At 38.9% G+C, this 27198-nt stretch overlaps 2 protein-coding genes across 4 annotated transcripts in view; both read left to right on the forward strand.

The window, feature by feature from the left end:
- NELL1 (neural EGFL like 1) overlaps positions 1 to 27198 on the forward strand; it is an 896605-nt gene that overhangs the window by 579373 nt on the left and 290034 nt on the right. The gene's annotated exons all lie outside the window — the stretch shown is intronic.
- On the forward strand, positions 2885 to 4054 carry LOC124505462 (isocitrate dehydrogenase [NAD] subunit gamma, mitochondrial-like). Its single transcript, XM_047071417.1, has one exon. The coding sequence runs from the start codon at positions 2885 to 2887 to the stop codon at positions 4052 to 4054; it is 1170 nt and encodes a 389-aa protein (XP_046927373.1).

Raw genomic sequence — 27198 nt, forward strand, 5'->3', positions numbered from 1 at the left:
CTTTAACAGGATAAAAAAGGAAAAATCACATGATCATATCACTTGATACAGGAAAGCATTTGACAAAACCCAACACACATTCATGATAAAAGCTCTTAGTAAATTAGGACTAGAGGGGAATTTCATTAACTTGATGAAGAAGAGCCACATCCAATCTACAGCTAACATCATACTTGAGAAACACAAAGCTTTCCCACAAAGATCAGGTACAAGCTAAGGAGGTCTCCTCTTACCACTCCTTTTCAATATTATATTGGAATTTCTAGCTAATGCACTAAGACAAAAAAAGGAAATTAAAGGTATACAAATTAAAAAGGAAGAAATTGTTTTTGTTTGCAGACAACAAGATCATCTATGTAGACAATGTGAAATAATCAACAAAACTAGAACCCATAAGTGATTATAGCAATATTTCAAGATAGGAGTTTAATACACAGAAGTTGGTTGCTTTCCTGTATGCAAGTAATAAAGAAGTGAAATTTAAAGTACAATATCACTTATGTTAGCATTCCCCAAAATTAAATACTTAGGTATAAATCAAAAATATGTACCAGATCTATATGAGGAAAACTACAAAACTCTGATGAATAAAATCAAAGAAGAACTAAATAGAGATGTTTTCTATTCACGGATAGGATGTCTTAATATTGTCAAGTTATCAGTTCTTCACAACTTGATCTGTAGATGCGATACAAATTTAATCAGAATCCAGTAAGTTATTTTGTGGATATCAACAAAGCAATTCCAAAGCGTATATGGAGAGGCAAAACAAAACAAAACAAAAAACCACAAAGAGCTAACACAGTATTGAAGAAGAGAAACGCTGGAAAACTTATAGTCCTCAACTTCAGGACTTACTATAAAGCTACACTAATTAAGATACTGTTATTGGCAGAAAAACAGATGAATAAATCAATGGAAGAGAATAGAGAGCCCAGAAATAGTCAACTGATTTTTGGCAAAGGAACAAAACCAACATACTAGAGCAAAGATAGTTTTTTAAACAAATAGTGCCAGGAACAAGGGGACATATACATGCAGAAAAATTAATCTAGACACAGACCTTAAATTCACCACTAAAATGAACTCCAAATAGAATCATAGCTTTATGTGTAATATGCAAAACTATAAAACTCCTAAAAGATAATGTAGGAGAAAATCTAGATGACCTTGAGTATGGTGATGACTTTTTTTTTTCAATTTTTTTTTTTCAACGTTTATTTATTTTTGGGACAGAGAGAGACAGAGCATGAACGGGGGAGGGGCAGAGAGAGAGGGAGACACAGAATCGGAAACAGGCTCCAGGCTCCGAGCCATCAGCCCAGAGCCTGACGTGGGGCTCGAACTCACGGACCGCGAGATCGTGACCTGGCTGAAGTCGGACGCTTAACCGACTGCGCCACCCAGGCGCCCCGGTGATGACTTTTTATATACAACACCAAATTCAGGATCCATGAAAGAAATATTTAAAAACATACACTACATTAAAATTAAAAAACTTCTCTAAAAAAAGATAATGTCAAAAGAATGAGAAGCCACAGACTGGGGGAAGTTTTTTGCAAAAGGTACATCTGATGAAAGACTGGCATTCCAAATATGTAAAGAACTCTTAAAACTCTACAATAAGAAAACAAAAACACAATTAAAAAAATGGGCCAAAACCTTGAAAGATAACACATCAGAGAATATGGTAAATAAGCATATGAGAAGATACTTTACATTATATCTCATTAGGGAAATGCAAATTAAGACAATGAACTATCCCTAGGTGCCTATTAGAATGATTAAAATCTGGAACACTGACAAAAAATTCTGACAAGGATGTAGAACGATGGGAATTTTCATTAATTGCTGGTGGAAATGCAAAATAGTACAACCACTTTGGAGGACAGTTGATCAGTTTCTAGCAAAACTAATCATACTTTTACAATAGGGTACAGAAGTCCTTGTTATTTATATTTACTGAAGTAAGTTGAAAACATATGTCCACACAAAACCTGCACATATTTATAATTACCAAAATTATAGCAGCTTTATTTATAATTATCAAAATTTGGAAACAACCAAGATGTCCTTCAGTAGGTGGATATATAAGCTGGTACATCCAGACAATGGAATATTATTCTGTGCTAAAAAGAAATGAAATATCAGTCCATGAAAAGATGAGGTAACCTTAAATACATATTACTAAATCCATGGAGCCAATCTGAAAAGGTTACATACAATGTGATTTCAATTATATGACATCCTGGGGTAATGCAAAACTATGGAGACACTTAAAAGATCAGTGGTTACCAGGGGCTAGGGGGAGGCAGTGATAAGTAAGCAAAGCAGAGCAGAATTTTTAGGGCTTTGAAACTATACGGTATGATGCAATAGTGGTAGATACACACACTTCCTTATACATTTGTCCAAACTCAGAAATTATTACACTAGGAGTGAACTTTAATTTAAACTATGGACTTTGGGTAAAAATGTTGTGTCAATGTAGGTTCATCGGTTGTAACAAATGTGCCACTCTGGTGCAGTATTTTGCTAGTGGGAGGGAATTTAATGGGATGTAGGTGCTCTCTGTGAAATCTCTGAACCTGCCATTCAGTTTTGCTGTGAACCCAAAACTTCTGTGTGATATTACAGAAGGCCTGATATAGCCTATTTTTTAAAAAAAGTATATCATGCAGAGGTTAGCACGTTGAATAAATATACTTTCTATATGATACTTCACATCTCTCTCACTGCAGTAGAATGTCTGTCAGAATAGAATACCAAGCAGGAGAGACAGTTGTGACCTACACAAGAATTATGGATCTAGAATTCCGCTAGAAGAAGCCAATTTAAAACAAGAGGAAGATTGTGTATTTTTACATAAGTTAACCTCTCCTTAATGATCATGGCGCTGAAGATGCTGACAGCTGCCAGTTGCTTTGTGAAGGCCATGTTGCGACCTTCTCCTCTCTGCCATTCTTGGGAGATTTTATTTGGCCGTGAGACCTCACTGAGGAGCTTCTCTTTTAAACATGGTATTCCTCCATCAGCCAAGTATGGTGGGCGACACACTGTGACTATGATTCCTGGGGATGGCATCGGGCCTGAACTTATGCTGCATGTTAAGACTGTGTTCAGACATGCATGTGTGCCTGTGGACTTCGAGGAGGTGATAGTTAACTCCACTTCTGGTGAAGAGGACGTTCACAATGCCATCATGGCAGTCCGTCGAAACTGCGTGGCCTTGAAGGGCAACATCGAAACTGACCACAACCTGCCACCCTCTCACAAATCCCGCAACAATATGTTTCGCACCACGCTGGATCTCTATGCCAATGTTATCCATTTTAAGAGTCTGCCAGGAGTGGAGACAAGGCACAAGGATGTTGACATCTTAGTTGTTCGGGAAAACACAGAGGGTGAATACAGCAACCTGGAGCATGAGAGTGTGAAAGGAGTGATCGAGAGCCTGAAGATCATTACCAAGGCCAGGTCTTTGCGCATTGCTGAATATGCCTTCCAATTGGCCCAGGAGATGGGGCGCAAGAGAGTGACGGTTGTGCACAAGGCCAACATCATGAAACTGGGAGATGGTCTCTTCCTACAGTGTTGCAGAGAGGTGGCCTCCCGCTATCCTCAGCTCACTTTCGAAGGCATGATTGTGGATAACACCACCAAGCAGCTGGTATCTCGGCCCCAGCAATTTGATGTAATGGTGATGCCCAATCTTTATGGCAACATAGTCAACAACATCTGCACAGGGTTGGTTGGGGGAGCAGGCCTCGTGCCTGGTGCAAACTATGGCCATACGTACGCAGTGTTTGAAACAGCCTCAAGGCAATCAGGCAAGAATTTAGCCAATAAGAATATGGCCAACCCTACTGCCATACTTCTGGCAGGCTGCATTTTGCTAGATTACCTCAAGCTCCACTCCTATGCCACCTCCATTCGCAATGCAGTCTTGGCGTCCATGGAGAACAAAGATGTCCATACTCCAGACATCGGAGGTCAGGGTACCACATCAGATATCATTCAGAATATCACAAATCACATCAGTACTGTCAATTAAATGGTTATGCCTTGCAGGCTGAGCTACCTCCAAGTCCTTCTCACTCTTCACCTTATTCTTCTCACTTAGAAACCCTAGCCTGCTTGGCTAGTGTGGACTCTGGAATAAACTGGCTCCTGCTCCAACTCAGAAGAGGCAGGGGAAGCAAATCAAAGCTGATTTTTTCTGTTAAATTAAAATGCCATAAATGCCATAAGCATTGCTTATTTAAATTAGTCAAACCTATTGTGTTGTATACGTATTGAGGAATTCTTCTCTGTTTTAATTCACAATTCACACTTCTCTATGATATGATACACTAAGTAGATCAGAGCTGTTTGTAGAGTCCCAGGGCTTCCACAGAACCTAGAACGCTCATTTTTCTCTTTATCTGGGTCATTAAAATTCAGCAAACCAGCCTGCAGAGAAGTCTGGCTTCTCTCTAGAGGTTGTTAATGAGTTAATTAGTGCAATAAAATTTGCCTACAAAATATACATTGTAACCTTAATAATAAATAAGGACCGTAAAGCTGAGCTAGTACAGAATGCTTCCACTCCCTCCTAGATCTCTCATCTTTTCCATGGTCATGTTTATGTTCCTAAGGAATTTTCGCTGTGTAGTTTTTCACACATGGACATCCCTGAGTACTTGAGCTCTCCTGGAAAGCGCATTCTTGGATTCCTTCTAGTTGGACTCAAGAGTCTAGAGGTCAACTCCCCAGTGAAGAAGCACATGGCCCATAATTCTTCACTGTACAAATGTAACCATGCACTGTAACTCCATGTTCACTGCTTCATAGTCTGTGATAGTTTACTTTCTTTTAATCTTTTTTTTTTTTTTTTTTTTTTTTTTTTTTTTTTTGAGGAAAGAGTGTGCAAAAGAAACGAAAAGCACTGGGCTAATTTAAATGTTTGCTGTCAGTTTATTTACAGAATTTTTAAGGCCCTAGTTGGGAAATACACAAAGAAAAATGATCATTTTATCAGAGCTCAGAAATAGTTATTATTTAAGTTGGAAATGAAAATAATGGTTATGAGAACTTGCGGTGGCTTCATCTGCAAGAATGGCCTGCAGACAAAAATAAAATTGAGAAAAGAGTGCATAGTTAAAGTATTTTGGAAACTTTTGTGTCTCAGCTTTAACCTTTGGATTTCACTGTGGTTGGTTCATGAACCACAAGTTAAAGACAGTGGACTTAGACTTGAAAAATTCCTTATGGTTCCCAAAAGTCTCTGCCTTAACATATTACCTTATATTAGCTTCATTATGTATAAAGTCAGGGTCCGGGTTTGGAAAACCAAATGCTAGTTTGCAGGGACTTCATTTGAGGAGGAAGTGACTGTCTACCTATCTGTGAGTCTGTCTTTAAGAATAAAGCTAGTAGAGATAAGTTAGTTATAATCATGGTATTCTTTTAGCGGACTTTTACACATGTTGCTAGCCAGGGCCGCCACTGGCCTACAATGTGATGCCTTGCTCTGGACAGATCTAGATCTGCACCAGAGGCATGGTTTGATGATACAGCAAGGGGTAATTTTTGGCATGAAGTCCTCCCCCCTGCAATGCCACATAACCCCATCCTACCTTAACCCACACTACCCGCTCTATCTTTTTCTCTCATGACCAGGGGAATTTGTTCATGGCACAACCAGCCCAAATGCAGACAGTAACCTGGCTATTGGCTTCTATTTGACAGTGGGAGTTTATGCTGATAAGTACATTTGAGCTACAGTATGCCTTTCTGTTAAAGGTGGTTGTCTCCAGAGTCTTCCCACAGTTGTTAGGTCAGACTACCTTGATGGCACCTATTATACCATCGTGGAACTTTCCATTTATCAGTGTTAGATTTTTCCCACTTAGCTATGAGCATTTCTAGGACAAATGCTATGTATTCTATTTCCTTGTCCTGTGTAGCCCCTAACATAATGACTGATACAGACAAAATAAACAATATATATTTATTGAATCACCAAAAAATGAATGATTTTGTGTCCTGCCTATAATTGAGCCCCCTTAAATCTATTTTCTGCAATGCCTTCGGTAAGATCTTTCTGAAAGGAAAATTGTATCATGTCACTTTCCTACTTAAAACCTCTCATTGAGTGGCTTCCCTTTGGCCTTAAGAGAAAGTCAACTGAGTATACATGAAAGACCTCCCATGGTGTGAGACCTGCTTCCTTCTCTAGGTTCACCATTTCCATCCCTTCTCTTCACTCCAGTAACAACACAGTGTGGCACCCCAAAAAGTGTGCAGACAGAGGTCATTTTTAAAGAGCCATGTATCCTTTCGAGGTCATACCTTTGCACATGGCCTTGGTTCCTTTCCCCTTCAGGAGATGACGGCCTTTTCATTTTAGAGGACTAAACTTGATCATTACCACCTTTGGGAAGCTTCCTTGACTAACTCTCTTTCCATTCCCTGCTGAGATGGAGGGGAGTAGCTCTCCCAGTTCTCCTAGAGAGCTCTGTATATCCTACCTAGTATGCATATCTCTGGTTATCATTATGCGCTTTCCTTCCCATCAACCTTACTATACAGTCCATTCTTTGGCTACAGGAATGAAGGAGTCATTCATCCCTACAACATCAGACCCTGAGACAGGGATAAACTCTTACTTGCTGCTCACACTCAGTATTTATGGAAGGCAGATAAAAAAGGTGGAAAGAAAAGACTGGCCTGAATTCACAGATAGGACTGGAGGACTGGAAGAACTACTGTATTGCAAAATACTCCTGTCTGGCTTCAGTCTATGAACCTTTCTTTATAAGACTGCTCCTCTCTAAAGAACTTTACTGCCCTCAAGGCAGTAAAATAGGTGGTTGGCAGGCTGCCTTTGTTTCCTGAGAAGCTTTCTGTACTACGTTAATGGATACTTTTATCTTAGGCTTTATCAATTTACTCTGCTTCACTTAAAGTCCTGATGCTATAAAGAACAGCAGCTACAGATTGTCTTATTTTTCTCTAAATTAACTCCTCTCCATTATGGCTCTATTTTAATGGCCTTGCAAATCATTCAGGTTGCATAGCTGACATTCATCTCAGCTCTTCCACATAGGAGCTCTGTGACATTGGATAAATTCCTTAGCCTCTCTGATCTCCAGTTTGCTAATCTGTAAAATAAAAGTAATTACTTTGCTTCATAAGATTGTTACAAAAATTAAATAAGGTGGTTTGGTTTGGCGACAGCTGTGTAAGAAACCAGTTCAAAATTTAGTGGCTGAAAGCAAGTAATTGTCATGAGTCTGTCGAGTGATCAGATGATACTTCTCTCATCAGTATACTTTCTTGAGGGCTATTAAAAAGAATAATCTCAAATCCTGATGTCCATAAATATCAATATAAAGATACTAAACTGTATCACTTCATAATTACCTGTCCCTACCACCATCTCCATAGGCTTACTTTTATAGAAGGATGCTTTAATGTTCTTACTTCAGCTTTCCTCAAGGTCTGGTATGTGAAATCTTGTTAGGGGACAGCTCTGAAAACAATGAATCTGCTTAAAAGGCCAACAGAAAAGATTCCCCTCAGAACTGAGAACCAGGAAAACTTGAGTTTTTCACCATGAATTTGTGTTCTTCTACCAGGTAATTATATGAAGTGGAAACAAAAAGGATGGTTTACTTTACAAATAGGAGAATTTTGGGGGCGCCTGGGTGGCACAGTCGGTTAAGCGTCCGACTTCAGCCAGGTCACGATCTCGCGGTCTGTGAGTTCGAGCCCCGCGTCAGGCTCTGGGCTGATGGCTCGGAGCCTGGAGCCTGTTTCCGATTCTGTGTCTCCCTCTCTCTCTGCCCCTCCCCCGTTCATGCTCTGTCTCTGTCTGTCCCAAAAATAAATAAAAACGTTGAAAAAAAATTAAAAAAAAAAAACAAATAGGAGAATTTTGAAGAAATGTATCCAGTTCTGGATCATTACAGAGGTTGCAAAAAAAAAAAAAAAAGATAGTATTACCATAGGCTCAGTTGGGAATATGCAAAATATCTGCAGGAAGCTGATTACAGAGCTAGAAATTGTTTGGAGGAAGGCACTTGGTCCTTGGAGTTTCCCTGGCAATTTGAATAACATGGGTACCCAATGTGGTAAAGTGTTCTTTACATCAAAGTGAATTTGCTTACACTGATATGGGAAGCTACATACATTGCATTTGTGATTGCCCCAAGAAACACGGAACAAAGAAAGTAGATATATTTTAAGTGGGAAAAAATTGCTCTTTACAAAAGCAATTAAGAAAAATTGGAATACCTAGGGGCACTTGGGTGGCTCAGTCAGTTGGGCATCCCACTTCAGTTCACTTGTGGTTCATGGGTTCAAGCCCCACGTCGGGCTCTATGCTGACAGCTCAGAGCCTGGAGCCTATTTTAGGTGTCTCCCTCTCTCTCTGCCCCTCCCCTGGTTGTGCTCTCTCTCTCTCCCTCTCCCCCCCCCAAAAAAAATAAACAAACATTAAAAAAATTGGAATGTCTTGTTACCAATGTTGCAAATGCTTAAGACCAGTATAGCCTGAGTGTAAAAACAGTATTTCAGAGGAAGACTAGCCTGGGCACTAATCAGTTTACACATCTGATTTGCTACACTTAGTACCAAATCTCCTTCATGCAAAATAGATATAAATGAATGAATATTGCCACAAAAGAGAGAATATCATATATTTCCAAGTACAAGGCATTTTCCTTTTTTTCTATCCCTCAACAAAAAAGAATTGCCTTAAATTCAAGTCCTTATAAGTGTTCTCTTATGACTAGAGAACCGGGCTTTTGTTTTGAACAATAAGAAGCTCTTTGGAGGACGGGGGAAAAATGACATGAACTATGCCAGTTTAGGATTTTTATAGAATTTATTTGTAGCATATAGGTTAAATGGGGGCAAAAAAAATCACTTAACAAAGAATTAGTCATTATTCCTGGAAGTGTGTTCTCACAAATGCAAGTATTGAATGTTATTACCTATATGCCTTTTAAAAATCACTTAATAACGCAGTTCAATTTTGGTCACCATGTAGAGGTCACAAATATTTACCTGTTAGATAAATGAGAAAACAAGAAGTCTTAACATTATGCAATTCGATTCTTGTGACTTCACTGGAAATTTCCAACGAAGGCATGAAACACAGATTCAAAAAGTGCTTTATCTCAAACAGACAGGTACGATGATGATAGGTTTGGAAAATTTTAGAGAAGGTGAAAAATGACTCTGTATTGGGGAAGACCTTGAAGTCAAGATGCATGGGAAGAGATTAAACAAAATTATTTGATATCATGGTAAAGGATAATCATTCTAAATTAATCTATTTAATGTAGCCTATTAAGTAATGTATTTAATATAACTATGCATGATAACTAAATCCATCAATCAAACTTTATACATAGTGTCTATTTAATATGCTTCTCAAAGTTGTTCAACTTTGCCGAGAATATTTTTCTTTCTTTTTTAGATGTTATTATTGATAAAAAGGGAATCATTCTCCTTATATTTAAGATTGCTTCCTATTCAGGTATTTACCTGATCTCTTAAATGGACATTCTGTGGAAAAAGGAAAGAAAAGAGATTTTGAAGTTACTGTGCAGAAATCTATAATAACGAAGAAGTAGATTTCTGGATTTGAAAACAGTACTATGAAAAGAAATGCAAAGGAATTTTTAAAAAAGATTTTATTCTTTTTTTTTCAGTTTTTATTTATTTATTTTGAAAGAGCATGAGCAGGGGAGGGGCAGAGAGAGAGAGAGAGAGAATATCCCAAGCAGGCTCTCAGCTGCCAGTGCAGAGTCCGATGTGGGGCTTGAACTCAGAAACCCATGAAATCATGATCTGTGTCGAAATCCAGAGTGCCCCAAAATGCAAAGGAATTTCAAATGAAATTATCTTTAACTATTTAAGGCAGTGGCTAGAGCATACCTAAAATACTCATTATAGTTTTGATCTTTCAACTTGACAAAAGATGTCATTTCCATGAGAAGGTATGGTGCTAAAAATCAACTTTACACCAAGCATCAGAAAAAGATGTTGAAAACCCTGATTTATAAAGAACTTGTTTTCTCCAGGGTAAGAAAATTCTCTGAGGTTGATCCTGTTCAAGATATTCATGCTGTAATGGAATTAGGTTATTTTGATCCCAGTTTTATTCTTGCTAGTAGCAAGACACTTGATTCATTTGTTTACTTAGTAACTTCATTTGTTCTTTCTCTGATTCACTTGTTCCATGATGTTTTTCTTCCACTGAGTTCTTGCTTTGAGCTCGGCACTGTGCAAGCCTCTGAGGATGCAGCTTTGAGAATTTATGTCCTTTGTCTTGAGGACTGAGAATCAATAATCATCAGGCAATTTTAACGGAATGTGATGAGTGTTACAATAGCAGCATAAGCAAGAGTGCTGTGAGAACACACAAGAGGGGACAACAGAGAGCTCCCCAGAGTAAGTTGTGCCTCTAGGGGTGAGTGGGGGGGGGCAGAGGGGGAGGAGGGCATATGAGTAAGCCCAAGAGAGACTTACAGCTTCCAGAAATGCCATCATAAGTCATCACCTATTACCTGGTGGTTAAAGCTTTTACTTTCCCCCCATCATTTCTTATAGTATATAAGTTATAGTATATAGTTATTGTTGAATTCGTTTTATCTACCAGAACTTGCACTGATTATCTAGAAGGCGGGATTTTGAACATTTAAGGTGCACATCTGAACTGTGAAGTGATTTTTTTTGGAAGGATAAGCCCTTTACGTTGATTAATTAACCTGATTAGACCCCTCATCGTAGTAGGCTCTAATTCTTGTGATTAGGAAGATTTACTATTTCTCTTAAGCTACTTTGCAGCACCGTTGCTGTCTCTTCAGAGCCTTTCTCTTCTTGTCCGTGTTTCTGTCAGTCTGTCTGTGAGCTTGTTTCATCATTTAGGTTTTTTTTTTTTTTTTTCCCCAGCACACTTCTTTTTTCCTCCATCTCCTAGTAGATCTCTAGAAACACATCCTCTTCTCTTCCTTGGTGCTGAGCTCCAGAGTGTACCCCGTGCTCTGATACAATATTGATCTCCTATTCCCTTTGGAAAGGGCCTTGGTGTTCATTTGAAATCCCATCTGTGACCCTTTTCTGTCATCCCTGGTTCTGCTGCCAGTGGCACAACCTGCTCCCCTGAGTGCCCTTTGAAGCTGCCCACACGCCACCCTCTTTACCTGGGGTGTGTCATAGTTCCAGTTACCACTTGTCTTTGGTGGCATCAGGACACGTGCCACCCACTCTTGCCCATGGCTGAAACAGTCACCCTCTTTCTGACTGAAGCCAGTGACGGCAGCTTTCCTGGTGAGAATGACCCTGTCGCTCGTCCACCTGATACTTTCATCATCTTCTCCCAAGAAGCCACCTTTCTGCAAAAGGGATTGTCAATCTCTCCATCTTGTCCTCTGAAGCTATTTGGTATCTGTTTAGAGCACTCCAGAAATGGGCAGCTAAGAGTATTAGCATTATTTGACCATGGTTATTGTTTTCATCCAGATTGACAGATGCTTTTTATAGTCTCTGGCTGAATTTCATCTGAGAAGAGCTTAAAATGCACAGGAGGAGGAAAGTACTTCTCTCCTAGGATCCCCACTGAGCTGATAACAGTCTATGGGGAAGTCATCTATTTAAACAGAAATAAACACGCCTTGGGATGCCAGGAGCCTATTTTCAGCTTTATTAAGCTATTTTCAGCTTTATTAAGAAATCTGTGTTTAATTTTTCCAAACATCTCCATTCCTGTTCATTTAGCTTTTCGCTATGTGTGGATCCGTTAGAGCACTTGATGAGAATGCAGACCTTGCATTCTGCTCCTTGCAGCAATGCAGCTCATTTGGAGAAGAGTAAAGAATCTGGAAGACTTCCAAGGGCCTCATCAAAAACTTGTACTCAACTGGCTTTTCATGGGGACAAGAATTCCTGGTCAGATGTTGCCTGGTTCTTGGGAAATCTTCCCTGTCGGATATTTTTTCCTGTTAAAAAAAATTCCTTGGACCCATGCAGATTGATCATACGATACTTAAGGCCACAGACAGCTCTTTGTCTGTCTGTGTGGGTAAAGGGTCAAAAAGTAAATACTGCAAGCTTTTCAGGCCATCTGGTCTCTGTGGCAGCTGTTTAGTTTTGCCATTTTATTTTTTATTTTTATTTTTTTTTTCAACATTTATTTATTTTTGGGACAGAGAGAGACAGAGCATGAACGGGGGAGGGGCAGAGAGAGAGGGAGACACAGAATCGGAAACAGGCTCCAGGCTCCGAGCCATCAGCCCAGAGCCTGACGCGGGGCTCGAACTCACGGACCGCGAGATCGTGACCTGGCTGAAGTCGGACGCTTAACCAACTGCGCCACCCAGGCGCCCCTAGTTTTGCCATTTTAAAGCAATGGGAACCATAGACAATAAATGTGGCAGTGTTCTAAGAAGATGTTATTTATGGACACTGACTGTAATTTAAATTTGACATTATTTTCACATGTCATGTAATACTGTTTTTCTCTTGACTTTTTCCAACCATAAAAAAAAATGTAAAAGCCATTCTTTGCTTGCATGCCATACAAAAACAAGCCTGTGGACTGTAATTTCCGAACATTGCTGTAGGCAGAGGGGGACTCCAGTAGTGAGCAAGACAGAAGCCCAGCTCTCAGGTGACTTTTGTTTACCGAGAGGGAAAACTGACAGTGAGTATGCAAACACACAAACAATGAATATTATGTCAAGTTTTAAGGACTAAGAAGAAAGGAAACCAAAACAAAACGTGGATATTGGGACTGACAGCAATTGGTAGGGGAGGGGCTGAGGGGGTGCGTTGCTTTAGCTGATAGGAAAAGTTTCTCTGACTTTGCATCTGAGTTGGACTCCAAATAGTGACAGGGAGACATGTGGACATCTGGTCCAAGTAGATGGAATGGTGAAGGCAGAGGCCCAAGTCACAGTGAGCTTAGGGTGTTTGAAGAATTAAGATCACTAGCATAGCTGGAGACGACATTACAGAGGGGAAAGGGAAAGCCACACCATAAGAAAGAAATACAGTGACAAGTGCTTGTAGGATTCTGGGCCAGGTGAAGGGTTTTGGGATTTATTCAGGTTTCAGTACTAGACCATAGGTAGATTTAAAGCCGGGGAGGGATAGGAAGTGGTTTAGGACTTTGGATAGGTCACTGAGTGGATGGGGGACTGTGGGTTGGGAACAATAGTGGAGACCAGGAGGGCAGTCAGGAGGCTAGTCTGAAATAGAGGCTTTTACATTTACTCTTGTAACACTTGAAGTGTGAATCTGATAGAGGCTAAGGAGAAGGTGAGTGATGTAATATACAGCTTGGGTTGGACTACCAAATGAGATTTGTATCAAGAGTGCCACAAATAGTTAAGTCTATATTATTCCATTTTACCTTATTAATGCTCACAATGACAGCTAACTATTTTGGGGGTACGCTAGCTGTAGCATTATTTTATTCTCAAAGTTCTGTGAGGAAGGTGTCTTTCTACAACAGAGATGAAACTAAAGTACTAATGAGCTCTGCAGTAAGGCCAAAAGGTCTCAAAACTGGTAGGTGGCAGAGGGACCCTACAACCCATATTTGTCCAGGTCTTAAACATGTGATATGTTTACTTATGTTTCCGTTTTCTATTATTATACATCGAACCAACCCAAAGTGTCCTGGCTTAAAACAACGATTTATTATTTTTCATCATTTGAGGGTTGCCTGGGCTCACTGAGGGCTTCTGCTCCATGTACTGTTGGCTGGGATCTTGCGTGAGGCTGCAGTCAGAGCCTGAAACGTTCAGGCTCTGAGCTCATCAGAGCCTGAAATGTTCAAGATAACCCCATTCCCGTGGCTGGCAATGGGTGCTAATTGGCTGCAGTGCCTCTGTGCTCCCTTATGTGACATTTCAACTATCATTAGGCTAGACAGGCTTTCTTACCACATGGTAGATGGGTTCCAAGAGGGAGCATTCCAGAGAGACAAGCCCCAATGTGCAAGTGCTTATCAAGCTCTGATGTATTGCATTTGATACCATTACCTTCGAGAAAGTCTTAGAGCCAAGCCCAGAACTGAAGTGAAAAGAGATTATGTATGGAAGGTAAGTTCATTAGCATCTGCCAGTATCTGTGACATTATTATCCTAGCTTCCGCCTTTATACAGAAATGTGCGAAAACTATTTCTGTTTCTGTGACTGTTCTCAGCAACTTAAGGATAGGCTAGGAAGGACATCAGATATGTCCAGATTCATGTGTTGACTAGGCATTTATTGGGTCCCTGCTCTGAGTGAAGTACTTTGCTGGGAAATGTGGAAAAGTAAGAATTAGGTAAGATACAGGTCCTTCCCTCTAGGTGCGTTCAGTCTAGAAGAAAAGATTATGCTTCCAGATGATGGTGCTTGAAAAAACAGATAAATGTTTGGGGATAGAAAATAGACTTTAAGATATATTTCAAATTGCTATTCTTGGAGGCCTGGGTAAATTTCAGAAAGATGTTCTTCCTATGAAATGTATCCTTTTCTCTGACTTGCTATGATTTTCTATATAATGGAAGAAATTGAAGCATTTATTCTCCCAGAAAATTAGAGGGCATTGTGAAACATCAGTTTTTCTCAAAAGTGAACTAATGTCCAGGTCAATTCAGTGTTTGAAGAAGGAGAATTGCATTTGCTACCTTGACCTCCAGCTTTGTTTGATCTCTGACTGGTTTAGGTCACTAAACAATATTGATTTTTTTTTTTCATTGAAACTTTCCTGAAGTCAACTTTCTATAAAAAAAAACACCAAATAGCCAGTGGAATGAAAAGTCCCAGTCTACTCATTGTGTGTATAACAGATGTTTGAGCAACAAAAAGTTTTGAGTATAATAGATGCTCATTTAATGTTAATGTTTAAGCTAGGACCTGCTGTTAGTTCTTATAGGTGTTTGGCATTCTAATGAGATTTAAAAACAAAGCTATAATACCATTGAACATGTGCTTATGATATTTTAGACACTATCTAAATGCCTTCTGTGTATCATTGCCTTTGCCTTTGTACATGTTTGTGATTGTTGGCACTGTAATTATCTTCATCTAGATAGAAAAGCTGCAGGCAAAAGAGTTAAGTAGCTTGCCCAAAGGCCATAGTCAGGGCTTGAACCCTGGTCATTTTGATTCCCAGTACCATTTGCATTTACCACTGTGTAATCCAAAAGTAGCAGTGGAAAAAGCATTGGAATAGTCTTCAGGGGAGTTGAGATCTAGTCCTTTGGGCTGAACTAACTAGCTATGTGATCCTGGACAAACCAACTTCTCTTGCCTGAAGAAAAAAAAGATAACTCTTTTCTACAAACACAGACATTTGCAGCCCAGATTTCTATGCTAATTTAGAGCCTACATTTTCTTTACAGCTTACAGTGAATCTTTCATACTCCTGATCTCCTATACCCTGTTCTCTTTTTCTTTCTTTTTATAATGAACATTTATCCCTTTCTAATATTCTATATCATGTACTTAGTCATTCTTTACTGTCTGTCTCCGCTGTTTTGGGATGCAAATGCTAGTGAGAGCAGTGGTCTTTGTCTGTTTTGCATAAAGATCTATCCCAAGTGACTCCAGAACTTCCTGGCACATGGGAAACCCCAATAAACACATGGTATCCTTTTTTCCTCAAGGGATATTGTTGTGGAAGATAGGAAGAGGCATTGCACGATGAAGAATATGGTGTAAGAAAGGGCAATAAGACATTGGGTGTCCTGGTCTTTTAAGTAGTTTCATTTTTGTGAGGAAGCCAGGAGAGAAGAAGACTGTACTCTGGGCAGGTTGCACGATGGAGAGGGTCTTGTGTGTCACACATCACTGTTCAGATTTTGTTTGTTTATAGCCAGTTTGATCACCAAGACTTGTTAGGACACCAAAATTCCAGGGCATATGGTGGTGGGTTCTGAGAGACAATCCTTTAGGCTTAATTGTATGTGGAAGTAACATTTAACCTTCTGCTCAAATGTATGGTCATTCTTTCCGGGGAAATGACAAGAGCCATCAAGAAAATAAGGAATGATGTTGTTATACTCTGAGCTCAGTGAGAAAAATGTGCAGATGCAGATGTGTTATTCCTTATTTATGGTAATTGAATTTTAAATTTAATTTAGCAGTAAAAATCTGCTATTTAAAGGATTGTTGCACTGTAAAAGACTTGAGAAGCACATAGATTCTAGGGGTACTTAGAGAAGCATTTGATGCCTGATGGGTGACAAGCACAAATGCATCCAAGTTAATCATAATTGCCATTCTAGCAAGTAAAATACAGCAATGTGTTTATCAAAAGGACGCTTCTGAAAGATACGAAAGGAACACGATAAATAGCAGGGCAAAAGGTTTATGTTACGAAGCCATGTGGTAAACAGAAGCTACCAAACTGTATACACAACATAGTCTAGAGAATGTCGATTTCATGTATATCACATCTATTTTAATATTTTATAAGCATTTTCAAAAAGCTGAATATTATTCTATTTTGAACATTTACAATAGTTGTATTAGCCTTACACACTTTTGGACATTTCAGCTTTTAAATTTTCATAGCCCTAACTAATGCAGTAAACATCTTGGTGCACTTTTTGTTCTCCATATTAAGGATTGTTCTCTGAAGAGATCATACAGTGGAATTACTGGGTCAAAGGGTATGAATTTGTATCAGTCTGTCTGCTAACATGGCTAGTGAAAATTGGTACTTAATGTTTATTTTTTGTTGTTGTTTTTTATTGCTAATGAGATTGAGATTGTGTTTATTAGCCAGTTGTTTCCTCTTCTCTGAAATGCCTTCTTATGCCCTTGGACGTTTTATCTATTGGAGCTTAGTGTTTTTCATTTGGATATCACACTCAGAATTCTGCATATGCAAAAGCCAAGTCTTTCAGTGAAGCTAAATTGTCACTATTCTGGAACAATTAATCATTTCATTGGAACAGTTGGTCAATCTTCTGGTATGATGGGTCATTTCATCTGTACAAGTGGATCATTTTAGTGAAACATCTGCTGGGAAAAGGTGCACCCAATAAATCATGTTTGGAAGTAGAGCTGAAAATCAAAGCATAGACTAGTTCGTGACTTGCTCATGAGTTCACAGGCACCTCCGTTTTGATTCTTTCCAAAGTATAATGATGATGGAAAGTTCAGGAAACATGGTGTTTCGCCACGTACATTAGGAGCCTCTGCACTAATTGCAGTATGTCAGTATTTTTATCTGCTTTCTAAAGAGATGTTGAGAGCAATCTTCCCCATGAAATTAACAGCCTGGATTCTCTCCTTTCAGTGACCCTTTGCCAGATGAAAACTCTGATCGACTTAATTTAATAAATGAGGAAGCTTGTTCCCTCATTTTTCATAGGTTGTCCTCTGCAGTTGGATTGAAGCCAGATCTACAGATAAGGAGATTACAGAAAACTATCTGAAATAATGAGTGCAAGGTTACTAAGCTTGAGGTGAAAAGGGAGGATAGTTTTATTTCTACCCAAGTGTGGGGATTTTGTATTAGTAATGTTATCTCCTAACTTTGCCACCATCACCCTGAGATCTAATGACATTTAGGGGTACTAGGAGCCAAGGTCAGCAAGCATAAAAGCTGTCTGAGTTCTTTTAATCTTGTCCCATACCATAAATGTGAATTAGATTAACTACAGATTTGTTCTGTGAAAAATTAGGGTGTTAATAGCGTTCCTTTTCCTGTAACTTCCTGTTCAATTATAGAACTTATTTAAGTGTTTTTTAAAAATATTTGCTCTAATGGTTTGCCTCCTTCCCTAACTTTTTTTTTTCCAAACCATAAGAGACTCTTAAAAACTGAGAATAAACTGAGGGTTGATGGGAGGTGGGAGGGAGGAGAAAGTGGGTGATGGGCATTAAGAAGGGCACCTGTTGGGATGAGCACTGGGTGTTGTATGGAAACCAATTTGAAAATAAATTTCATATTAAAAAAAATATTTGCTCTAAAAATAGATACTCTGCATTCTTGCTCTGCTGGAATAGGGCTTGGTAACCCTTGGTATAGGATTATACCTATCTGCTATGGATGAAAATATTTCAGTCATTTAACCCAGGATGTACAACCAGCCCCAAACACATACATGTATGCATACAAACTTGTGCATGTTTTCATAAGACAAAACTAAATCCAGATAATACCGCACCACAGAGCAGCGGCTCAAAATAAAGATATAATTGTTTTGAACTCAACTAGCCATGGTTTCTTTCTAGGCTTTCTGTTCTGAACACCCACCAGCAGTAATGACACATCTGAGCCCCAAACCTTTGTCCCTCAAATCCTAGCCCAGGACAGAAATACTGGTTTTATAATCTGCACCATGGTAAAGTGTAGGGACATATCTCCCTCACTTTAATTCCAAATGAAAAGCCAAAGGCCTTTTATTTCAGAAGAGAGGTCCATCACAACCTCTGCTTTAAACAGATTAAACTGTGGTTCAACAGCCTGGCTGTTGCAAATGATCAAGTTGTGCTCAAGATTCACGTTTTATTTGGTAAGTGATGAAACAAATAAACCTTGTATTCAGAATAATAATTATTTTTTAATTATTAAGTGAGTATGGTTTTCTATTTATGTTATCTCAGAAGGATTCAGGGCTATTTGTCATGGATAGACACCAAGCTAATCACAAAGTTCATGTGAAACCAAATACTTAGCGTTATTAAGCATATGTAGGAAATAGCATGTGTTATACAGAACCCAGCAGCTCTAAATTGGAACCCTTAGCCTTTTCCATTTACTACTGAGAGACTGCTCAAGTCTTAGTATCTTCATCCATAAAAATAGGGATAAAACAGTAAACATCTCATGAGGTGGTTGTAGAGCTTAAGGAGATAACACATGTAGAAGAAGGTAGTGTGTGTTATGGTGTAGGGAGTTATTAAAGATAACAATGTCGATGAATATAGCACTTGCAATAAAGGAAGCCAACCAAATTTGAAAATCTCTTTTCTGAGCTAACACGTCAAGAAAACAAGGTGCAGAAAATAAGGGCAAATTAAGCCTCCCTGAACTCTCCCTTGGAGAAGGCTGATAGTAGGTCACTAGGAGATTTGTAGCCTGCAGAACACTGCATTTCTTTGTTAGCTTTTGAAGAAATATGTCTAAAAAGTGTATAGGTATGGAACTGTGCAGAGAACCACATAAGCTATCTGTATAAGCAATAATCAATAAACATTTGCTTATCATAGAGCTGTGGTTCCATTTCCAAGATTACTGTGTCATCTAGGAAGAAAGCTATTTTTGTTGTTTTTGTTTTTAATTGTTTTAAAATTTATTTATTTATTTATTTATTTATTTATTTGAGAGAGAGACAGGGTGCAAGCAGGAAGGCAGAGAGAGATGGAGACACAGAATCTGAAGCAGGCTTCAGGCTCTGAGCTGTCAGCACAGAGCCTGACGTGGGGCTTGAGCCCCCAGGCCACGAGATCATGACCTGAGCTAAAGTCAGCCACCCAACCGACTGAGCCACCCAGTCACCCCATGAAAGCAATTTTTGAAGAGAACATCAAGACCTTATTTTTCTTTCCTCCCTCTGAAATTCTGTATTCATTTTCTCTCCTTCTTTTCCAACTCACTATCAGTTCTTCAACTTTACTTTGAAGTTTATCTAGCAGTGGGAAACAATTTTCTCATGACGTTATCTTGTGATAGTATCATAGGCTGCTGACATTATTTCTTTTTTTTTCTTTTTTTTTTTATATATATGAAATTTATTGACATATCGGTTTCCATACAACACCCAGTGCTCATCCCAAAAGGTGCCCTCCTCAATACCCATCACCCACCCTCCCCTCCCTCCCACCCCCCATCAACCCTCAGTTTGTTCTCAGTTTTTAACAGTCTCTTATGCTTTGGCTCTCTCCCACTCTAACCTCTTTTTTTTTTTTTCCTTCCCCTCCCCCATGGGTTCCGGTTAAGTTTCTCAGGATCCACATAAGAGTGAAACCATATGATATCTGTCTTTCTCTGTATGGCTTATTTCACTTAGCATCACACTCTCCAGTTCCATCCACGTTGCTACAAAGGGCCATATTTCATTTTTTCTCATTGCCACGTAGTATTCCATTGTGTATATATACCACAATTTCTTTATCCACTCATCAGTTGATGGACATTTAGGCTCTTTCCATAATTTGGCTATTGTTGACAGTGCTGCTATGAACATTGGGGTACAGGTGCCCCTATGCATCAGTACTCCTGTATCCCTTGGATAAATTCCTAGCAGTGCTATTGCTGGGTCATAGGGTAGGTCTATTTTTAATTTTCTGAGGAACCTCCACACTGCTTTCCAGAGCGGCTGCACCAATTTGCATTCCCACCAACAGTGCAAGAGGGTTCCCGTTTCTCCACATCCTCTCCAGCATCTATAGTCTCCTGATTTGTTCATTTTGGCCACTCTGACTGGCGTGAGGTGATACCTGAGTGTGGTTTTGATTTGTATTTCCCTGATAAGGAGCGATGCTGAACATCTTTTCATGTGCCTGTTGGCCATCCGGATGTCTTCTTTAGAGAAGTGTCTATTCATGTTTTCTGCCCATTTCTTCACTGGGTTATTTGTTTTTCGGGTGTGGAGTTTGGTGAGCTCTTTATAGATTTTAGATACTAGCCCTTTGTCCGATATGTCATTTGCAAATATCTTTTCCCATTCCGTTGGTTGCCTTTTAGTTTTGTTGGTTGTTTCCTTTGCTGTGCAGAAGCTTTTTATCTTCATAAGGTCCCAGTAATTCACTTTTGCTTTTAATTCCCTTGCCTTTGGGGATGTGTCGAGTAAGAGATTGCTACGGCTGAGGTCAGAGAGGTCTTTTCCTGCTTTCTCCTCTAAGGTTTTGATGGTTTCCTGTCTCACATTTAGGTCCTTTATCCATTTTGAGTTTATTTTTGTGAATGGTGTGAGAAAGTGGTCTAGTTTCAACCTTCTGCATGTTGCTGTCCAGTTCTCCCAGCACCATTTGTTAAAGAGGCTGTCTTTTTTCCATTGGATGTTCTTTCCTGCTTTGTCAAAGATGAGTTGGCCATACGTTTGTGGGTCTAGTTCTGGGGTTTCTATTCTATTCCATTGGTCTGTGTGTCTGTTTTTGTGCCAATACCATGCTGTCTTGATGATGACAGCTTTGTAGTAGAGGCTGAAGTCTGGGATTGTGATGCCTCCTGCTTTGGTCTTCTTCTTCAAAATTACTTGGCTATTCGGGGCCTTTTGTGGTTCCATATGAATTTTAGGATTGCTTGTTCTAGCTTCGAGAAGAATGCTGGTGCAATTTTGATTGGGATTGCATTGAATGTGTAGATAGCTTTGGGTAGTATTGACATTTTGACAATATTTATTTTTCCAATCCATGAGTAGGGAATGTCTTTCCATTTCTTTAAATCTTCTTCAATTACCTTCATAAGCTTTCTATAGTTTTCAGCATACAGATCCTTTACATCTTTGGTTAGATTTATTCCTAGGTATTTTATGCTTCTTGGTGCAATTGTGAATGGGATCAGTTTCTTTATTTGTCTTTCTGTTGCTTCGTTGTTAGTGTATAAGAATGCAACTGATTTCTGTACATTGATTTTGTATCCTGCAACTTTGCTGAATTCATGTATCAGTTCTAGCAGACTTTTGGTGGAGTCTATCGGATTTTCCATGTATAATATCATGTCATCTGCAAAAAGCGAAAGCTTGACTTCGTCTTTGCCAATTTTGATGCCTTTGATTTCCTTTTGTTGTCTGATTGCTGATGCTAGAACTTCCAGCACTATGTTAAACAACAGCGGTGAGAGTGGGCATCCCTGTCGTGTTCCTGATCTGAGGGAAAAAGCTCTCAGTTTTTCCCCGTTGAGGATGATGTTAGCTGTGGGCTTTTCATAAATGGCTTTTATGATCTTTAAGTATGTTCCTTCTATCCCGACTTTCTCAAGGGTTTTTATTAAGAAAGGGTGCTGGATTTTGTCAAAGGCCTTTTCTGCATCCATTGACAGGATCATATGGTTCTTCTCTTTTTTTTTGTTAATGTAATGTATCACGTTGATTGATTTGCGAATGTTGAACCAGCCCTGCATCCCAGGAATGAATCCCACTTGATCATGGTGAATAATTCTTTTTATATGCTGTTGAATTCGATTTGCTAGTATCTTATTGAGAATTTTTGCATCCATATTCATCAGGGATATTGGCCTGTAGTTCTCTTTTTTTACTGGGTCTCTGTCTGGTTTAGGAATCAAAGTAATACTGGCTTCATAGAATGAGTCTGGAAGTTTTCCTTCCCTTTCTATTTCTTGGAATAGCTTGAGAAGGATAGGTATTATCTCTGCTTTAAATGTCTGGTAGAACTCCCCTGGGAAGCCATCTGGTCCTGGACTCTTATTTGTTGGGAGATTTTTGATAACCGATTCAATTTCTTCGCTGGTTATGGGTCTGTTCAAGCTTTCTGTTTCCTCCTGATTGAGTTTTGGAAGAGTGTGGGTGTTCAGGAATTTGTCCATTTCTTCCAGGTTGTCCAATTTGTTGGCATATAATTTTTCATAGTATTCCCTGATAATTGTTTGTATCTCTGAGGGATTGGTTGTAATAATTCCATTTTCATTCATGATTTTATCTATTTGGGTCATCTCCCTTTTCTTTTTGAGAAGCCTGGCTAGTGGTTTGTCAATTTTGTTTATTTTTTCAAAAAACCAACTCTTGGTTTCGTTGATCTGCTCTACAGTTTTTTTAGATTCTATATTGTTTATTTCTGCTCTGATCTTTATTATTTCTCTTCTTCTGCTGGGTTTAGGCTGCCTTTGCTGTTCTGCTTCTATTTCCTTTAGGTGTGCTGTTAGATTTTGTATTTGGGATTTTTCTTGTTTCTTGAGATAGGCCTGGATTGCAATGTATTTTCCTCTCAGGACTGCCTTCGCTGCGTCCCAAAGCGTTTGGATTGTTGTATTTTCATTTTCGTTTGTTTCCATATATTTTTTGATTTCTTCTCTAATTGCCTGGTTGACCCACTCATTCGTTAGTAGGGTGTTCTTTAACCTCCATGCTTTTGGAGGTTTTCCAGACTTTTTCCTGTGGTTGATTTCAAGCTTCATAGCATTGTGGTCTGAAAGTATGCATGGTATAATTTCAATTCTTGTAAACTTATGAAGGACTGTTTTGTGACCCAGTATATGATCTATCTTGGAGAATGTTCCATGTGCACTCGAGAAGAAAGTATATTCTGTTGCTTTGGGATGCAGAGTTCTAAATAGATCTGTCAAGTCCATCTGATCCAATGTCTCATTCAGGGCCCTTGTTTCTTTATTGACCGTGTGTCTAGATGATCTATCCATTTCTGTAAGTGGGGTGTTAAAGTCCCCTGCAATTACCACATTCTTATCAATAAGGTTGCTTCTGTTTATGAGTAATTGTTTTATATATTTGGGGGCTCCGGTATTCGGCGCATAGACATTTATAATTGTTAGCTCTTCCTGATGGATAGACCCTGTAACTATTATATAATGTGCTGACATTATTTCTAATTATACACACAGTAAATGGCTTAATTTCCTTCTTGAACCGCTTATGTACTTTATGTCAGACGTGTTCCTTTTGATCATCCCATGGGGTTGATATCTCACCATAGGAGTTTCATCAAAAGGAAAAGAGTTGGGGAGCAAGCAGGCTTCAAAATGCCTTGAAGAAAGCAAAGTTCTAGGCAGAGTTTACTTGTGAGTAGATGCAGGTAGCTATCCTTTTTTAGAACATTAGACTGTGTTCTACACATCTTGTTAGACACTTAGCACAGATTTTTATTTTAGCTTTACTTCACTTCTTTGGAGCCAAGTGTGTTATCCTCATTTTGTTGAAGAATCAACCGAACCCAGAATCTTAGGGTAATGTTGTCAAGGTGACATAACAAGCAATGGGTGTGACCTCTCTTTGATTCCAGGTCGAACTCCAAAGCTCTCTCCCTCAACCTATCCTGTTCCTTAAGACCTGACAACACTCTAAATACATATTTCCTGAACATGAGTGACACTTTATATCATTCCTTACATTGACTTTTAAAATGTCTGACGTTCCTGTTCTTTACTAGTCAAATTCCACCTCCCTGAAAGGAACTGATTTGAAAACAAATAGTTCATCAGGAAGAATTCATCTTTAGCCCTTCCCAATTGGATGAGTAGATGGGAGTTTTTGGAAAATATAAGTTAATTTTAAGCCTTTCATGATAGAGACCAACTTTCTCTTTATTCCAATCACTATTCTAAAATGCTGTTTATGATCTTAATGACATAGTTTATTTTTGACAGGATAGAGATAGGAGCTATAATTTCATCATATAAAGGCAGTTCTACTTAATCTTTCTAGTATATAAGGGGCTATAATAAGTGCCTTATATACATTAAAAAAAATTCACAAGAACTATGTGAGAAAACTGGTATTAAATCTAATTTAATAGGGGTGCCTGGCTGGCTCAGTTGGTAGAGCATGAGACACTTGATCTTTATGTCATGAGTTCAAGCCCCATGTGGGGTGTAAAGATTACTTAAAAATAAAATCTTAGGGGCAGCTGGGTGACTCAGACAGTTAAATGTCTGACTTTGGTTTAGGTCATGATCTCACGGTTTGTGGGTTCGAGCCCCACATTGAGCTCTCTGCTGACAGCTCAGAGCCTGGAGCCTGCTTCAGATTCTGCATCTCCCTCTTTCCCTGCCCCTCCCCTGCTGGTGCTCTTTCTCTCTCTCTCTCAAAATTGAATAAATGCTAAAAAAAATTAAAAAATAAAATCTTAAAAAAACTAATGGATGAGAAAAGTGAGGTTCAGAGGAACTATTTACTTGTTCAAGGTATGTAGAACAAGTAAGTTACAGGACTGGTATTTGAAACCAGATCAATGTGGCCCTTAAATATGTGCACTTTGCTTTACCCTCATCATAAGAAATAACATTTGGGTTCACTCTCACTGTGAATTAGGGTGTTCAGACAGACTGATAATTACAGTAATACCTTGACATTTAGCATTCTTTCAAGAATAATATAAGTTTAGCAAATATTCATTGATTGGGTACTATGTGTCAGGCATTATCAGAGGCATTGGATCTAAAGCAAAAGCAAATGTGGTCCCTGTCCTCCTGGTCTTTATAATGTAATAGGAAGACATAGATGAATTTAAATAATGACAGTTGTGATACATGCTGTGAAGTAATGCATGGTATCAGGAGAGTGTGTGATTGCAAACTTGACCTAGTTCCTGGGTCAACAAAGGCTATCAAAGGGAAATTAGTTGAACTTATGTCCCTTTTGATCTTCTGATACGATTGACGTAATTTTATAGGAATTTAATAGGATGGTGATTTGGAAGAGTGGTGGCCAAGCAGAGAATGGTGATGTAGCCTCTCTGCAGGTTAAGAAGCAGGAAGGACTTTGCATGTTGGCATGCAGGGGTACAGACGCTGATGAGGTAACGGGGCTCCTGCTGAGCACTGAGTGCATGTTAGGCGGTCTCATCTGTGTCTAATGGGCACTGAGAATCCACTGAAAGGTTTAAATTGTATACAATCTGTCATTCAAGTTGACAGAGCTTTCCTTTCAACTTCAGTGTGTGGACTGCAGACACTAGGCAAGTAACCCATGTACTGGCTTTATGAGCTGAAAATCAATCTGAGTGTTTCAGCAACAAGGTCTGTAGCTTTACTCATTTCTCACATAGTGTTTAATGACTCTGCAGCAGCTTATTGATGCTATCAGGAAACTGATACATTTGTAAAAAGAAATGCATTATCTATGCTATAAAATTAAATGTTGCATTGCAAAACAATGTACTAAATACCTTTTTAGTCAATTTTTGTAAACTAAACGTTATAAAATTATATTGGAGCAAAAAAGCAGCATAAATCCAGGAGAAATATATTTCTTTAGGAAGTTTATTTAGTTGCCCCATATCGATAGGCAGGTTTTAATTACCTTTTTACAAACGTGTGTTTTCCATGCGTGGGAAAAAGATGTACATTCGTTTACCCATACTGTCTTTCAGGCCTGCATATGTCTATTTGGGGCTTTGAAGGCAAATTCATTTTAGGAATTACTTTTTTATTGGTATATGAGCATAAAATCAAATATATTTTTAATCTCCTTTTACATAAATATTACCATGTCCCTGTGTAGCCAGGATTCTGTTTTAAATACCTCTAAAATTGATCATAGCCACTGATGCCTAGATTAACTTTCAATGCAAAAATTGGAGCTATCCCCCAAGCACTCTGAACATCCCCTGTGTAATGTGTGGTCCTAAGATTTTGCATAAAAAGAGGTTAAATAACCTCTTCTGATACCTACAAAAATTACAGCATTTACTCAGCACCTTCTGTGTACTAGACCCTTACATATCATCTCATTGAATCATCACAAACGAAGAGAATAAGTGTCATTATTACCCTACTTTATACATGAATAAACTAAAGCACAGAAAGGTTAAATAACATGTTCTGTCCACACAGCTAGTAAGTTTGTGTTTGGATATGAACCCAGGCAGTCTGACAGGAGAGTCCATGATTTTAGCTTCTGTCTGGCAGTAACCATCCAATGTGGAATGGCTTTTTTAGAAAGGATGTTTTCATAGGGTAGTTTTTTCTGGCTCTCTTTTTGGAATGACTACTTTGTGAGGCTTGATGTTAACACCTCTTCCCTCAAAGACACTAACTCCTGCAGAAGGAAATAATTGAATAATAGCACAGATGATGATGAGAATGATAGGAGCTCCCATGACTCAAATCCTGATTATATACTGGACACTGGGCTCAGTGTCCACTGGACTCAGAAGCTCAGAGGATTGAAATAATCTGTCCTTGGAGTGGCAGAGGTGAGAACATAGATTACATCTGAGCAACATACAAGTCCATGCCCCTAACCCAGTACACAAGATGGTCTCAACTCTACACATGTTTGCATCTACTGCAAGTGTGGATAGGCATGAAAAGAATGGATGGGTAAGAGAAATATTTTATAGAGTATCAAAATATGAGGTCTGGCACTGCAGTTTTTTATAACCCAAATATCATTGCATTTATTAAGCCATTTCCTTTTCTCTGGGGAAGTGGAGATCAGAGGATGTCCTTCCTTCTTATAAGAAGCCCTCTATATTAGAGGTTCTCCTCCACAGCCTTCCTTCTCCATGATGAATGAACCTGAAACTGTTCATGTCCCTGAATCCATTTGATTTTTTTTT

The sequence above is a fragment of the Lynx rufus genome, unplaced genomic scaffold (genome assembly GCF_022079265.1).
Source record: "Lynx rufus isolate CCGP_SWC_20201006 ecotype Redwood Valley unplaced genomic scaffold, mLynRuf1.p SCAF_9, whole genome shotgun sequence".
NCBI lineage: Eukaryota > Metazoa > Chordata > Mammalia > Carnivora > Felidae > Lynx > Lynx rufus.

Excerpts from the sequence above, each read along its gene's own strand:
- LOC124505462 (XM_047071417.1), top strand. The coding sequence starts at position 2,885 with ATGATCATGGCGCTGAAGATGCTGACAGCTGCCAGTTGCTTTGTGAAG.